Source organism: Diadema setosum, chromosome 18, assembly GCF_964275005.1.
Source record: "Diadema setosum chromosome 18, eeDiaSeto1, whole genome shotgun sequence".
In the NCBI taxonomy this organism is placed as follows: domain Eukaryota; kingdom Metazoa; phylum Echinodermata; class Echinoidea; order Diadematoida; family Diadematidae; genus Diadema; species Diadema setosum.
Window position 1 is genome coordinate 2646987 of NC_092702.1, and position 18102 is coordinate 2665088.

Sequence of the window (18102 nt, forward strand, 5' to 3'; positions counted from 1 at the left end):
GCGCAATAGAGTAATCTTTGTCATAACATGCCCTCCTCTTCTTTGTGTTGTCCTCCTTTCTTATTTGCTACTTGGTGTATTTTCATACCCTGTAGTTCGAATCTATATACAAACATATTTTTCTTTTGATTGCAATTTGCATCAGATGTAAGAGAATCGACCGCTATAGGTCTCTTATTATGGCCTTTTTTTGATTCCCTCACGTGCTATGTATGCATACTTTTTTAAAATCTCTTTCTACTGTTTTCCCTGTTAACGTGATATGGAATATGTGGAGGTGAACTTGTGTATTTCAATTCAATTCAATTCAATTCAATTTATCAATTTCATGATCACATTCCAAATATCTACAGAGAGTCAAAGGAGTCAAAGGAAATCACGCAAATGCCTGGGGCTTGAAAATTGAGATTTCCTTTACAATGTAGTTTAAATTCACAGTTCTGAATAAAACATGTTAACATGTACCTAAAAATGTCTCTAAAATTGTGTACTCTTTTTGCATGTCGAATAAATGAATTGAAATAAATTGTATTGAATACCAGAAAGTTGGACAATGAGAACTAGATCCCGTAAACAAGAAAAGGAAGAAGAAAACAAAACATATTATTGAATGTAAAGTGAGATCGTCCACAACTTGTACTCAATTCCGTTATTACCCCGTAAAGGTTGTTCTCTGCCATACTATATGATATAGGTAATGGGATGTTAATACATACTATTACATGATGAAATATGCCGCAATACGTAATATGAATACCGACACGTGTTGGAATTTGCTTTTTATAGACACCTTATACATAATTGCGTTTGGGTTTAACTCTCTTGATTCGGTGTGCTAATTAATTTTTCCGACATCGACAACCACGAGCTGTATTTTCTCTTTGGCCATGCTGACTGTTGACGGACGAACCAAGACGAATAGTATGTTCTTCCCGCCGGGAAAGATAGCTATAGTTTCTCTCTTTTGAAGTTTTTGCAAGTGCTGCACCTGTTACGTGGGAAATGTAACAAAGTTTTGATCACGTGACTCTGGCATTATTGTGACATAATCTTGACGTGATGGTCCCGAAAGAATTAGCCTTTTGCAAAGGCAGCTCGCAATATGGGCTCGCACACAGCGAGCAGTGGACTCGCACGCACGCAGCGATCGCAAGTCGCCGTTCGCGCGCTGTGTGTGCGAGTCCACTGCTCGCTGTGTGCGTGTCCTCAAGTATAGCGAGCTGCCTTTCCAAAAGGCTACGAAAGAATTAGATTGGTGATTGATCGGTGAAAAGGGAAATTGATTTTCGTTATCGAATGTATTGCTGTAATAGCCTTTTTTTAACCTTTAATCAGCACAAAGCATCAAAAATATTTTACACGAGAACATTTCACTTTAATCACAAGAACTCATAGGTCTACCCCAAGAGAAGCATAATCAACCGAGGTAGTGTAAAATAAAAATGAAGTTGTTTTTACATGCAAAATCGGAATTTTATGGTCTTTACAAATGAAAAAAAAAAGAAAAGAAAACGAGGGTTAGGTTAACAAAGCAAGTAGGCCCTATATAAAAATGATAAAAATGAAATTCTTCTGGCCCATATATATATAAGAACTTTATTATTTCAACAAAGTAGAGATGTCTGAACTGATTCCTTTATCGCTTTTGACGCAGAGTAGTTATAATTTGGTTCTTGAGGGTTGGATCATACATGAATATAGTGGCGTTTGTGCTAAATCACACGGGTTTAAATTTTATTCAAATCTACTTGATATCTACACCACTGTGTGAGATAATCGTTTCATTAGACTACTTAATAATAATGATTTGATGAGCAACAAACCTGTTTGGAATGCTTAATGGCCTTCATAGTTGCTTTCAGGTTTGCTTTGTTATATCAAATTAATATCCGTTGCACCATTAGGCCTATATGATTTTTAGTTAAATAAAAAAAAAAAAAGCTTTATATATGGATCAATGTACATGCCGAGTGCCACTTGATCTCCAGGTCTCCCGTCTATATAATGTCAATTTCCTTTTCTATTATACCGCTATATTCCAAAATACCTGTTTCTAGTACTAAACAAATATGGCGCAATATTACAATCTCACGAATTGCATGAGACTAATAACTGTTATCATGCATCGTTTTAAAAGAAAGACGAACGAGAACGTACATATTTCCTGGAATATTTCCGAGATGCCCTCTCCTGTTTTTGCGCTGGACTCGAGATACACAGCGTTGTTTTGTCGTGCGTACTGCTCGGCCGAACTCCGGCTCACCGCCCGCTCAGATTCTAGGTCCGACTTGTTTCCGATGACAAAGATAAGAATATCTCCTGGAGCTTTCTTCCTTAGTTCGTTCATCCAGTAGTCTACGTCATCAAATGATTTCTTCAAATACATATAATTCATAGAGAAAATAAAAAGGTGAGTTGTCTATAGACCTATTCATCTATGCCATATTGTCGAGACGACTACTGAAAGAATCATGGTCCCGAAGAATTACTTATTCTAAAGACATACCCAGTGTGTTATATAACGTTTCAATACCTGATGAAAAGCGTATATATTTCGAAATGTGTCAATGCGATACGTTCAGCTGTGATTGATTTAAATTCCACTGCAGTCCAGTTATGCACAGTAGCGTAAATTTACAGTTTAAAGCATTCAGACAGTGTTGGGAGGGAAATTCTATGGCATCGGAATAGGACAAACATGGCGCATGGAAAGATTTCAGATGCCCTCATTATTATATTTGGTGATAACCAGCATGTTTTTATGTTTCCTTCCTCAAGTACACGTATACCACCTCTTATGATATCACCACATTATAAATTCATAGATTCCATCAATGTATACACGTTACAAAAATGCAAATTTATCAATGACTTCTGAGTATATTACCATTTTATAGGTGTAAAATTAATTTCTTACCTTATCGTTTATGCTGTAAACTAAAAGCCCGACGTCTGCTTTCCTGTACGTTATTTCAGCAATTGTACGATACTGGATGGGAGAGTAATACGACACGTACACAGAGAGTTCGACAGGGCGCGATGTTGTCATACATTATAATCGTTTATTCGTTTATTCAAGGAAAAGCGGACGATGTTGATTTAGTGGGTTGCTCTTTTGGACATGTATAGTTTCCCGCGCAAGGCATAAGGACAGAATGATGTGATGTGATGGCTTCATTAATCACGGTTATAATCATCGTAATAATAAATCGGTTGTTACATTAAGAACTTTTTTACACCATTCTTATTTCGAGTCCGATTTCATTGACACTTTGATTTTGTGTGATAGATATCAAGACAAGTAATATCTATTAACGTCGATGTGAGCATGGAGAGGCTTTGCACTTGACTTTAAAGGGGATGGCTAGTAACTGATCAGTGGGAATCAGTGGGAATGCTGGGGGATGATTGTTCCAATCCTCGGGGGATGATTGTTCCAATCCTTGTGGGATTCATTTAAGGGCATATTATATATCTATTGTTGTGTGAAACTTGTTTGCTTCAGAATGGTCCCATATTCAAGTAATGCGCAGTTTAATGTTTCCAGGTTAGCATGCCTGTACAGTGACGGGGCATTAAACTGCACATTACTTGAATATGAGACCATTCTGAAGCAAACAAGTTTCACACAACAATAGATCCCACAAAGATTGGAACAATCATCCCCCAGCATTCCCACTGATTCCCACTGATCAGTTACTAGCCATCCCCTTTAAGATGACAATGATAATGATAAACTTCTGACCGGTGCAACATCGATTCTGTCATGTTACTTCACGCTGTGAATATCATATCGGGGAAATTTTAAATATTTTACACTGATGACTGTCTACCTCCAGGGAGGTGATACCGCAAGCTGCATGGCTCTACCATAAATTTCTTAGATGAAGAAGAAAGAGGAGAAATGTGACAATATCGAGGACTAAATTCTACATGAAAAGGTGGATGCATTATTTTTACTTACTCTTTCCTGTCCAGCGGTGTCCCATATTCCCAGATGATACGCTGTGTCCTGGTAGTACACGTTTGTCCGAGAATAAGCAGCTCTGGAAGGAAAAAATGGAAGTCATTTTCAGAAAATCAGCCTGAATTACACAACAGTTGTATTGACAGTAACATCATTGCATTTTTTGACAAACATAGTTACTTTTTTTAAATTCTTGTTTGCTCCGTGATGAACTCCATTATTGACTGTCTGTGCTCGAAGTATATGCTCAGCTATATGGTTGAATATAAGCTCACAAGTACAAGACGGCAACTGCACGTTTTACGCAAAGATTGCTGAACAGAACCTTTATACGTGCAGTGAGAAGGCGTGTTGAAGCCTCCTGACCCACTTATTAAGGAGGAATAGACGAGAGGACGACTTCTGAAAATTCTACCAGCAGGGACCTTGATCAGGTTGAGAAGCCAAGACAACGAGGACTGAATGTTTAAACAATATTAAGCATTCCTTGACATATACTTTGTTATTGGCAAGAAGGTGACATAATGGTGACCTCCAATATTCATTATTTCTCAACCTAAATATAATGATAATGAAAATTATGAAATAATCATTATATCTTAACAGCTCAAGTTAAGTAAATCCGCGGGGCATTACATAACATAAATGTACGTTTATTGAAAATTATTATTTACTATGTTGCTACTCCATTAAGTCATATTTTTAATTTCGCACTTTCACCGGGTTCATTTCCGTATTTTCTTGAAATTGCTAATGTTGATTCAGTTTATTAAAATATGATTCCTCCTTAGTTATTACAGTTTAATATTGATTTAATTTACTCACCATATCCAAAATCTTGGAAAAAAATTATACGTGTCATATTATATATATATATATATATATATATATATATATATATATACTAAAGTATTAACCTATTGATTCCCATCAGTCAATTTGGCTTTAAACAAACCGCTCGACCGCATGTACAAATTTGTATGACAATATGGTAGACTTTGTTTCTTTAAAAAAAAAAAAGAGCATGCAATCGGGGTATTCATGGACCTATAAAAAGAATTTGACACAATAGTTTGACCATGATATCAAAGCAGAGAAGAAGATTAAGATAGGCATTGACTTTGTTCGTCGACTATACAAACACGACAAAATAAATGATATAGATGTCCGAGGTCAAATTTAATATACTATAAAGAAATCGACAATTGAAATGTTAAAGAGTGATGGGTGTATGATGGGTTTTGGGTGTATTCGTTATTCGAAGGTTCGTTTAAACGAAAATGAAATAAAGTTCCTTAATCCGAATATTGAATAATATGTGACGTTTTCCCCTTTAAGTGAACTCATATAATCATGGTTTCTATGTCATGAATGGTTCATCCTGATGATAATGGAAAAGGGGAAGGGTGTCACACGGATGGGGGTGGGGTAGTTCTTTTACAGATTAAAAATTGTATTTCAGCTCTGTAATAAGTATATGTATCGTGTGTGGTTGCGTGTGTGTTAATACAATATTCTGTGTGTATGTAGTTAGTGAGCTCGTGTCTTCATTACGTAATATCGTGTTGTAATAATAATAGGATTACTTCATTTTCGGATTAACGAACCGTATTTCGTTTCGGATTTTAACGAATCTTCAGAATACTGAACCTTAGTTTGTCATCGAATTAACGAACCTTCGGAATAACAAACCTTATTTCATTTTTGGGAATTACGAACCTTCGGAATATGAACCTTATTTCATTTTCGGATAGCGAACCTTCGAAGCAGAGAACTAATAACCCGCTTGCTTCAGCGGAGATTCAATCGAGAATGAATAGACTTTACAGCGACTGTAAACTATTGGAAGCTAGAACTCGATGCCAACACCCCAATTATGAATCTTTCATCCGCAATCCTTTAAGTCTCTAATTTGTACTGTTTTCAATTTTGCGGTATGTTATAGCAGACGGTGTAAATATCTACCGCGTCGTATTGCAAGGGCTCCATCTCTTGACTACTGTACATGGAGCATGTAAAATGGTCCAGAATCAAGACCAGATATAGACAGTGACGACACGTTCCTTTTTTTCATAGATAGAATACTCTAAATCTTAAGCATATTTCCCTAAATATTCCTCAACTTGCCGTTTAGATTCCATATCGACTGTTAAATATCTTTGGGCCTGGGTGGCTAGTTAATCTAGCTCCGACATATTATATGCCTCTGACATTGTTACCTCTTTCATTAGTACCTCTTACATTATTACCTCTGACATAATCACCTGTTACATTCTACCCCTGACGTTTTTACCTCTGGAAAATGATTTACCTCTGACATTTTTACCCCCTGAATTCATAACTTTGACAGTACTTTACCTCTGACATATTTACCTGACATGTGTACCTCTAAAATTTTTACATGACACCGAAAGTCACATACATCAGGTTTTCTCAAACTTTGGTCTATTACTTCTTAAATTACTTACCCATTTAATTCTGAAAGATACGATTATCTGCAAACTCCAAAACTATATTCCATCTCATAAACCAGCAAACGAACACACAAACACACACAAACACACACACACACACACACACACACTCAACATTAACACATGGGAGTCATCATCCCTTGCGTACGTCCATAGAAGCACGAAAACATGCACGGTCGGTTATTCAGAAGGTCTGTTAAACCGAAAATAGAGTAAGGTATACTTTTTTTTATGAATGTTCACTATTTATTTTCTGATTAACTAACCTTCGGAATAACGGACATCACCCCACAAGATCACTGACGCAATGTCCAGTGTACACAACACGTAGATGAACATTGTCTACTCTTATCAGATATTTTCATTGATCTTCAGTAATGCGTTAGTAAAGGTGTGATTCACTTCAACCATTACTTTGAGCACTAATTTTTAACTCTCAAGTTGTTTCTTTCTCCCCTCCCTCACTCGATTCACGAGATTCCATTTTAGCACAAGACAAATTTCAATGGCAAATTGCTCATTTCTGTGTATCTTTCTATTTTCTTTTCGTTTCATCTCCTGAAAATGACAGACTCCTGCATTATTTTGTCTGTTCATTCTAACTGGATGTAAGTGTATCGTTGACTTCTTGGATATCACTGTGCTTGCTCAAATGCATGTGCCTTTAGTTCTTGAGTGATTTTCATGTGTCTTGTTATAGACTACAAGGAACACTTTTCAAACTGAGAGGCTACTCCGAAAAAAAAAAATGATATTACTAATCAGAATCATTTTTGATAATCACATTATTGTTAATATATTGCTATAAAGATCATAACTATAATAACAATGGTATAGAAACGCATACGCTTTTGAAAAAGAAAACAACAAAACAAAGCTCCTACACGCAAGCAAACACACACACACACACACACACACAAAACAAAACAAAAAAAACTTAACAAATAGCCTCACCCGATAGTGGTTTCGTACTTTTCTCGAAACTTTCCTGAGATGAATCGACTTACTATACTTGTTTTCCCCACATAGATTTTCTGAGGATGAAGAGAGAATATGACAAGAAACAGAAAACAGAACTCAGAATGAAAATAAATCAAGGCAGAGATTAAAGACAAAAAACAAAAACGTTTTTAAGGCTTTACCTTCACTCGCTTTATCACATTTTCAGCTTCAGTCTTTATCAGTCCACTTGTACAATAATATACAAAAATTCACACAAAATATACACACTGAAAATGACAAAATCAGAGACTTCTAATCCTAATCGTAACATATTGACATACAGGTACACAGAAGAAAATGACACACGTATGAACAATCCAATGTTTTGAGGTACAAGTGGAGGAGACCGTTATCAGTAAGTAATGTGCTTGACTGAGATGACGGCCTCGGATAACATGATACATAAGAAATATCAAAGTTCTGATTGGAACAGAAGGACGAAGGACAAAACAAAAAGAAACGCTTCAACCTGAAATCTTACATGTGTAGTTGATGGAATACATTAGGCTAAACATAGGCGTACAGCAAGAAAAATACGAAGGACAAAGAAGGGGATACCTGAAGTAGAGAGAAGGGGGAAAAGAGATTAATAACAGTGTTTGAAGGGTTGTAGTGGTCTTCTAATAGTATTCAAAAAGTAAATTGTTACCTGGGAATTCTATTGAGCATTCGAGCTTGAATAGTTAAATTAGCAACAACAGTGGAGATATTACTGACGTGTACAGTGAATAACAAAAGGGGATAATTATTCGAATGATAGGGCCTAGTTAGTTTTAAAAAGTGTTGTTTGTTTGTTGTTGTTGTTGTTGTTTTTTGTGTAAGATGATCTAAAACTACAAAGAGAGGCACTGCGTCTAAGACCCTCAGACAATGGTTCCAAACATTAGGTCCATATTGTCTTATGGATTTTTGTGTTATGATGGGTTTGGGAGTTATCGAATGATAATCAGTTGCATGACGGATAGGATAACGGTGAATGCTGGATTTTGAGCTAAATTTGTGGAGGTAATTATGAGTGCATTCATACATAAATATTGCAATTTGCCACAATATGTATCAGTGATTTTGAGAGTCTTTAAATCGTGAAACAGTGATAATGGAAATTGTGATAGTTCGTATACTGCAAGTTTCTGTAAAAGCAAAAGGGGATTGATTTTGGCAGAACCACAGCTAGTTCACCCCAACAATAACAGTAAATCATTTGAGGCAATTGAAATGTGTTTTAAAAAATGAATAGAAATGGGTTTTGAACAGAAACGAGCGATCTGATCTTGAAATGTTGTTGAAAAATCTCCAGTGGAACGTAAACATTGATTTTTTTTTAAAGGCACAGAGTGATATATTATGTATATAAACACATAGACACATACACACACACACACACACACACACACACATGTTATATACATACAAGGTTAATTGAGGAGATTTTAACACAAAGAGTGAAAAATGGGGCAAGCACACAAATCAAGTAGATTATCCAGCCATGATATGAACTCATTTTACACTCATTACACAGTTAAGAACAGAACAATAAACAATAATATCATCTAGTTTTATACGACAAGTATAACGAGAGGCAAAATACTGAAAATATATATCTATCAGTAATAGTACTTGTATACTACGTAAAAGTAACATGCAACAATGACAAAATTGTAACAATAATAATCATAAATATGTAACTTCTCCAGACATTTCCTTTTTTTTCGGGAGAGATGAAGTGAGTCTGTTCAAATAAAGTAAACATAAATGATTCGAAAAGAAAGCCTTGTTCTACTCACTCCGAAAAGGCACACCTTAAAGACGTTTTCATTAGCCTCACCCATAGTAGTTGTCGGCCGAATACATGTACAAGAAAGTCCCACAAGTGTCGTGATCTGTATAAAGGCCCAGTGTTTCGAACATACCAAAGTCCAACATTCATGACTGTTGTTCGAAGCTTGAAGGGAAAACCCAAATCTTTATTCTTCTTACACTTTGTCCTATGTGATACGTTGGACTCCAGGCAAATAATAACTGGCAAACAACGAGAGGAAACATGAATGGGACTTTGTGTTTTAAAAACCAGCATGAGGTCAATACTACAAAATAGAAAGTATTTCATACAATAGAAGAATCCTCATGATGTTCAATCATGAAAAATATACGTTATTATTTTAATCATCATTACTGATCTGTTGTTTAGATTAATGTATAATCATATTTGTCACAAAGCAACAGTAGAATAACATGAATTGTGTAGGCAAAGCGATTAGAATCTTAATTTGCTCATTATTTTTGATTGCCTTGATATATTTATGAAAATTTCGATTCATAAAACAAAACAGAGGTGCACTGCATCCATAATGTGTTGCAGAGGCAGAGTAAGTACCGGTATTACCAACGGCTATTATGCTGTTGAAAATAGAGATATCTTAGGTTAAGGTATACCTAGGCTATGAAAACAAAGAAAAGGAAAAATGACCAGAAACGAATGACAAAATAGCGAAAACTTTGAGCAAAGAAAATGTTTTTCCATCGAGATTAGAACCAAAGACCTCCGGATAGCTTGACCGGTGCTCTATACCAATTGCAGCTATAGAAAACTCTAGTACACTATAGCTTCTGACCACACAAGCATTGAGAATCAAGGGTCATGTGACAAGCACTGTACTAGGGCTTTCTACAGCTCAGTCGGTCTTCATAGAGCACCGGTCTAGCAATCCGGTGGTCTCGGGTTCGAATCCCAATGACAACCCATAATCTTTGCTCAGAGTTTTCAATAGATATCTATAAAATATATAAACAATGTATAGATTTATCTTCTAGCCAGCTACCATGTCTTCCAAATGCTGCATGTTGTATTTCATGCCGTTATCATTTTAATATGAAATTCTCCACTCCGCAACGAATAGACTTATCATCTTGTCGTTGGTGGCAGCAAATCAACTCATTCAAGAGTCAGTTTCCATGATCCACCGGAGGGACGAAGTTTTATTTCGCATCGTCTAGAAGAAGTCTTCACTCTAAATCTGTGGCCTGGAACGAATTACACGCAGTCTCAAATATAACAGTGATAAAAATATTCGATTAGATTTAATCGGGACTTATTGCATGTATAGAACAGAATGCCAAAGAATTCTCATGTCTTTTCGTTCGTTCTTGCACGGTTATGGCAAATATCAATGCCCGTGCATGGTCACGTGATTCATAATACCATCAGGCACTCGCGTTTAACGACTGAGATTACAGATCGAGAATTCTCTTAATGATGTCTGTGCATAATATAGTTCCGCCAGCTTATACACTCTGATCTGTGACCTTGTTGTGTATACTCACACCATTTACTTATACCTATCAGAATATGGTTCAGTGTCCTGTATTGTGCGATCAGTATACATGCATACCTTCCAAGCATGTCCTCAACTAAAGTCATTTCTGACTAAATAGGCACAATGATAGCAGGCGCGGAAAACTTACACCATTGATGCATGACGTTCAGTGATAGAGGATCGATACCTGGCATCAGTCTAACCTGAGATTGATTTGAGTACAATTTACGAGAAGTCATGAATATTTTTTTTTCACATTTTATTTAGCGTTTTAGGTTGCTTTATGAGATAATCTGGACATTCGAATGAAATTTGATTAAAAAAGTTATATAAAAATATTTAATATATTTGGGGGTTGTGGAATCAAATTTCAAGATATGTTATTTTTCTTTCATCAGTAATGTGAAATTGTCTTAAATAAAATGTTTTGCAGTCTTATTAGGAAAATGGTGAGATGGCGTCGACAAACCTGTCGCAAAAGTAACTTCTTCAGGTCTCATTAGTGTATAATGTGTCTTTATCGTGTAGTTTTAAGTTGGATATTGCTTAACCTATTGATTTTCTCACTCATTTCTATCATACGTGCATGCTCCAATTACAGTAACTCTCTGAAGGTTTGAATTTGTCTGTACATAGTATTTGTAATGTTATATGCAATTTAGCCCCTGAGCTACGAGGTATGATTCGAATAGATAAATCTGTATATAATTATATATTGTTTTGATGAATCAGTGACCTCTGTCAAAATCATATCGGTCTATAGTTCCTTATAAATTGATGGTGGATCATTGCCCAAACACGACCAGTCGAGTAATTTCTATTTTTGTTTCATCAATCTTTGCTCAAGTTTCCTTCCTTAGAGAGTTTTGTCATTATGCAATGAGATATAAATCAATTGTCTTCCCATCTGTGAGGCAGATTCAGTTTGACACATACTTAAAATATAGGATAAGTATAGCTTAAACCTAATTTCAAAGGAATTAAAACTGTTGTGATAAAATCTCTTGAGCCTCCTTATCCCAACATTCAAAGCCACTTTCGAGCCTACATCTCCAAGAGAGCAGTTAAAGAAGAAGAAAAACGGTAAAACTCTGAATTAAATAATAAACTTTATTTCAAACAATTTGGGGGGGAATTCAAGGTTATACATGATAAAATATACATAAAATAAACACATAATAGAATATATATATATATATATATATATATATATGTATATACATATACATATACATATATGTATATATTACATTATACACACATCCTCGAAATCTGATAATCGAAACGAAATGAGAATACGTTCTTCTTTAGAATTTGGTATGTTTCCTTTCTTCAGATTTGGTGTATTGAAATTTAAATCTTTTGAAGAGAGAACTCCGCTGTAGCATCTTCTGTCTCCTGTTTTCTACTTTTTACGGTTAAAAGTATAATTTCTACACTGCAGTTGGATTTGTTGCTTCAGTTCAAGTTGCTCAAATTCATTGTTGCTCACATTTTGGAGGAGAGCAGCAAGAGATAAGTCTTTTCTTCTTTGAGAACGCCGTGGTTGTGATAACTGATGCTCTCTTTTCTTTTTTCAAAGCACCTAACCATTTGCTTCAAAAGTACATAACTTCTCGGCGATGTTGCGCATGACTTCAAGGAAGAACAATTCGTTCCTACTCCATTTTTCAAATCTCGTTCCTTTAATTTCGTAGTTGTACTAAAAATTGATTTACGGTTTGATAACTCTTAAGATATGGAAAAAATCTTGAAGTAAAAATTAATAGATATAATTAATATCATTACTTGTAATGCCAAAACGCATAAATAAAAGTAAGTTTTTAGAAATAACCACAATATTAAAGAGTTTGCATTCGGCAGCAATTTCAGAGTACTTAGTGTTTTAGAGCCTTTATAAGTTGAAATTCGAAATTAATTGCGTTGGCTTTATTTATTTTCAACTTTGCAACCAATCAAGCGGGCTCTTCTTAATCCACTTTCTCTGACTCAGATTACACTGAGATAGATAGACTATAAACATCTTGAACTCATTGGCACGTTTTATGCTGTTTGCAACGGATGTGAACGACTTCATTTTCTTCTCGTTTAATTTTTTTCTGCGTTTTTTTTTTTGAAACTATGAAAACATCGTTTGACAAATTCTGCACAATACAAATCAATACATAATATGGAAAACAATATAAACTACATAGTGTTATGATAGGACTTTGGGGCCTAAACATAATGATATACAATAATCGCATATGAAAAGAAGAAGTTAGTCGTTAAATACGTGTGACAAGAATAAAGAGTAAACGTATAGAAAACAACAAAATAGTAGTACTTGAACAGCAGCATGTAAGGAAAGGGTCTTTTGCATTGAGGACGCAGTCTTCCATGGGGAGTGCAATTGTGACCTTTGTTTGAAAAGACCAGTATGAACTACAAAGTCAGTTTAATCTCCTTTATTTTCATTTTATTCATTTATACCGTTTTCTTCCTCATTTTCAAATTCAACAAATCACAAGTTGTTGCATAGTGTTTTTGTTTTTTCGAATATCATGAATCATATATGATACATACATACAGCGTCAAGTAGTTAAGTAATATAAGTTTCTGTGTACAATCAAGGAAGTAATTTCAATTTAGTTTGATTTCATTTCATTTATTCATTTTCATTTCCAACAAAGAATGTAAGTGTACAAACGTATCATGCAAAACATACAGGATATTGTACATAATCTATATCGAAATATAATGCAAACAAACAATAAGTTATAAAGCCTAGATTCTTGATATTTACACAAAAAATAATGACAATGTATTTAAAATGGAGGAGAGATGAAAAGCAGAGCCTGTAAAATGCATTCCCTTCATAAGTATTATGATTATTGATAAGATGAAAAAAAAGTAGGGTTTTTTTTTCCGTTAGAGAATTATCAAGATAAGCTAAATGTTTTTGACATCACGCCAAAATACAATTATTTAAGGAGAGCAGGAGATCTTCTATTCGAATGTACATTAGAAGGGTGAATGAAAAATTCTACTTTATTGATGATTCATGGGTTTCGGAATACACTATGAAAATGAGGTTTTCAAAAAGTTCATTGTCTACGGTTAGTGCTAAAAATGCAGTAGACGCGAATTTCCAGACCGCCATCTAAGGTAATCTGTGGGTAGGCTATGTAAAGTGACATGCTGAAAATCATACTTTTTTGAAGGTTCAATGCTAATCAATGTAAAAATTGACGAAAGTAAATTTTTCAAGGTGTAAATATTAATGTATCAACCAAAATGCCAGGGTCTGAGTGCGAAAGGAAAACGTTTGAGTCGTCCGCAAACAGCATAACGAAAAAATTCAGAGGAATTTTTAATGTCGTTGATATGAAGAATGAATAACAATGGGCCAAGTATAAGCTGCCTTGGGGGACGCCACAAACTACATCTTGCTGTGAAGAACAGCGGCCATTAATCGAAACAAATTGTTTTTTGTTCTGAAGGGAGCTCCGGAACTACTCCGAGGTCTTCCAACTTTTATCATAATGATATAATTTATGAAGAAGAATGTTGTGATCGATAGAGAGGTCCAGGAACACACCTGGTGTATGCTGGACTTCATCTAAAGCTTTGACAGCTTTTTCAATGAGATGTGCAGTGTTTTCTTTTCTGAAGCCAAACAATGTGTTATAAATAACATCATGAATATCAAACAATTCTTAAAGTGTGAGATGAACTATTTTTCTAGCAATTCAGGAGATATAAACAGTAAATATAGTTCTTTTACAGCATTTCATTAAACATCCATTTTAGGAAAGGAAATCTGTATTGGTTGTATTAACAATACTCTGGATTATTCTCCTGATTTAAACGAATGAGAAATTGGGGAAATAAATATTCTTCTCCCTTAGAATTCATTAATATTTCAGCGACGCATATATCATTATGGAAAGCTACGTTCCTCTCATATGACAATGTATAAACGAAATATACATACACACACACACACACACACACACACACATATATATATATGTATATATATATATATATATATATATATATATATATATATATATATATATATATATTCATATATAATATTCATGTATACTATACGTATGTTTGTGCGCATAATATGTGCACAAATTGTGCATAATAATATGTGTGAGAGTTGTTTGTACATAATTCTATCACTAGGTTCAGCTGTTTAGTGTCAGAGAATAAATTCATTTATATACATTATTACATATTTTATACCTTGTTATGTAAGGGCTACCAATATCAAATACAGGTGTAGTTCTACGTTTGTTTCTGTCTCTATTTTTCCTTCGAATTCATGCTCGTATTTTAAGCGTTTGCAAAACTCATGATGTGCTAATGTAGTAAATGAGTAACATAATTATGGCATGTATGGGGCACAGAGAATATACTTTTTACCACTAATATCGTTCAAACCTACGTTCGTCGGACGGCTCAAAGTTCTGAAACTTTGAATGACTTATAGAGAGGACAAATCGGGCATTAAACGTTTGAAAAAATCGGGCACTAAATGACAAGAGTCAGAAATCACTCGACAGCTGTAACTAAATTTTCGTCGAGTTCAGCTTACCCTTAAAATGTTTCAGACGTGAATTTTTGTTCCAATCTGCCTAAAAATGAGACAAACAAATGTATATTTGTTTAGAGATATCATAAAATTTGAACACTGAAATAAAGATAACTAAGAGGAGAAAATGGACATTCAATTAAATCTGCTCTAATGTAAAGTCCTCAACAGTTTTTTTTTTCCAATATGACTATTATGTAAGAAACTGTTCTGATTGATTGCTTGATTGATTGATTGATTATTGATTGATTGAGTGAGTGGGTGAGTGAGTGAGTGATTTCAAAAAGCTGTAATAATTCTTTCCGTTTCGTCTATTATAGAATTTTAAGAATTGTAATGTGAAAGAGAGAGTCATGCAACCTTATAACGGGATATTGATACATAGTTTATACAAGATGGAGAATGCTCCAAATGTAATGTAGGAAAATTCTTTCTTCTTGACCTCTTATAGATAAAATCACGTTTGGTATTTGCCCTTTTATTGATTTGATGCGCTAACTTATCCGACATCGACGACCACGAGCGCTGTTTTCTCTTTGACCATGCTGACTGTTGACCCGGGCAAGGTTGCCGCTTTTCGCTCTTGAAGTTTTTGCCAGTGCTGCACCTGCGACGTAGAAAATGTAACAAAGCTGGGATCACCGATTCTCACCGATCCACTCTGTCCTGTGTATCATTTGTATAATAATAGACAGATGTACATAGTACAATGTACCACTCGATCTCAAGATGGAAAGTAATGGAGACAGCCTTTTTTATTACACTATTATACTATACTCCCAAATACCTATTTCAATGGATCACAATAATATTTTATGCTCAAATGACAATCTAATGAATTGCATGAGACCGATAACCGTCATCTTAAATTATCACTTCAAAACAAAACAAAACTAAACTAAACAAAAACACCAGGAAGAACGTACATATTTCCTGGAAAATTTCCGAGATGCCCTCTCCAGTTTTGGCGCTCGCCTCAAGGTGTACAGCGTTGTTTTTTTGTGCGTACTGCCTGGCCGACTTCCAGCTCACAACCCGCTCGCATTTCAGGTCCAACTTGTTTCCAATCACAAAGATGGGAATATCTTCTGAACCATTCTTCCTTAGCTCGTTCATCCAGTATTCTACGTTATCAAATGAGCCCTTCAAATACACATAAATCATAATAAAAATAAAAAAGTGGGTTGTTTACATTCATCTATACCATAATCATACGGACAACTACTGACAGATTAATATCTTGGTTCCTTAACTGATTCTTCGATTCTAGAGACACCCTGTCAGGTAAAAATAAACAAACAAGCAAACAAACAAAAACAAAACAAAACTAACGTTTGAATACCTGAGAAAATGCGTATGCATTTTGAATATTATCAGTTTGATAAGTTGAGCTAGATTAATCTAAATTCCATTGCAGTCCAATCATATTCAGTAACGCAAATATACAGTTTATTTGATCGAACAGTCTTGAGAGTGAAATGAAATTGCATCGGAATTGGACAAACTTGTAACCTGCATGAAAAGAGTTTGATTTCCCTATTGCTAGCATAGCCAGTATGCTTTTATACTTCCCTAGTCAAGTACATAAGATAAATATAATATCACAATCAAAGATGCACATTACACAACTTAATGCACTTAATATTAATTGCTTTTTAGTATATTACTATTCATGGCTCTAAAACTAATTACTTACCTTATATGTTATGTTGTAAACTATGACCGCGACGTCTGCTTTTGCGCACATTATTTGATGCAGATGACGAAACTGGATGGAAAAGCAATACACGAAGAGAGGGTTCAACAGGGTGCGGTAATACACATATTATTTTCAATTGTCGCTGTTTGTTCTATTTTAGGAAAGGTGACATCAAAACAAAGAGTCAGTATATCATGTGCTATACATTCTGTGCTATATTCCATTTTACGCATTATTTTAAGGGAGTAACAGCAAAAGAACAGGGGGCATTTCATGAAGGAACTTGTCGGATAGAATGTCCGACAAGTCAATTATATCCGACAAGTTCAGAGAAATCAGCCAATCAGACTAAAGAATTTCTCAAAACTTGTCGGTTATAATTGACTTGTCAGATATTTTATCCGACAAGTTCCTTCATGAAATGCCCCCCAGGAAATCACTAGCAAAAGGCAAAAGGGAACCCTTGTGATTATAACCCAAATAGCAAATCCACGAAAACACACACAGACACGTACGCAATCAGGACAGGAAATAGATCATAATTTAAAACAAACAAGCAAACAAGAGCAAAATAAAAAAAGATTCTTAGCCCCACTTTATCTCAATAAAGAAGAAACTGTCGGTTTCTCGCGGAAATAGTCAGACGTCCTACGGAACACTATAGAAAATACGAGATGAGATGAAGACATCATAGGCTCACAAAATGTTCCTCTGACATCCATATAGGTCTTCCCTTAATTCGGGTTTAAGTGAAGCTGAAAAATATTATTATCCATTAGATTACATTGGATTAAAGAATAGACGTTATCTAATATTGCCCTACGACCTCTTAGAAAATAATTTCTCCTAATCAAAATGGATAACTTTCAAACGAATAACTTGGCAGAGATGTTTACTTTTACCAATTATAATGATAACTTCAGTGTGATGAGAGAATGAATGTCGAGGTATGCATGAGTAAGCACAGGGTACAGACAAGAGGTAAATTTTCACTGTAGAAAGGCACGTGATAGATTACAATATTTGTTGAAGACTTTTTCGTCACAGTGCTATGACAT

The 18102-nt window shown here is 35.0% G+C and overlaps 1 protein-coding gene across 1 annotated transcript; it reads right to left on the bottom strand.

Annotated features, from left to right (window-relative positions):
• Window positions 1-839: 839 nt before the first annotated feature.
• On the bottom strand, window positions 840-9272 carry LOC140242155 (ras-related protein Rab-5A-like). Its single transcript, XM_072321920.1, has 6 exons — window positions 9228-9272; window positions 7396-7475; window positions 3965-4046; window positions 2918-2989; window positions 2158-2374; window positions 840-988 (listed from the first exon to the last, which is right to left on the bottom strand). The coding sequence occupies exons 1-6, from the start codon at window positions 9270-9272 to the stop codon at window positions 840-842; spliced, it is 645 nt and encodes a 214-aa protein (XP_072178021.1).
• Between the last annotated feature and the right edge of the window lie 8830 nt (window positions 9273-18102).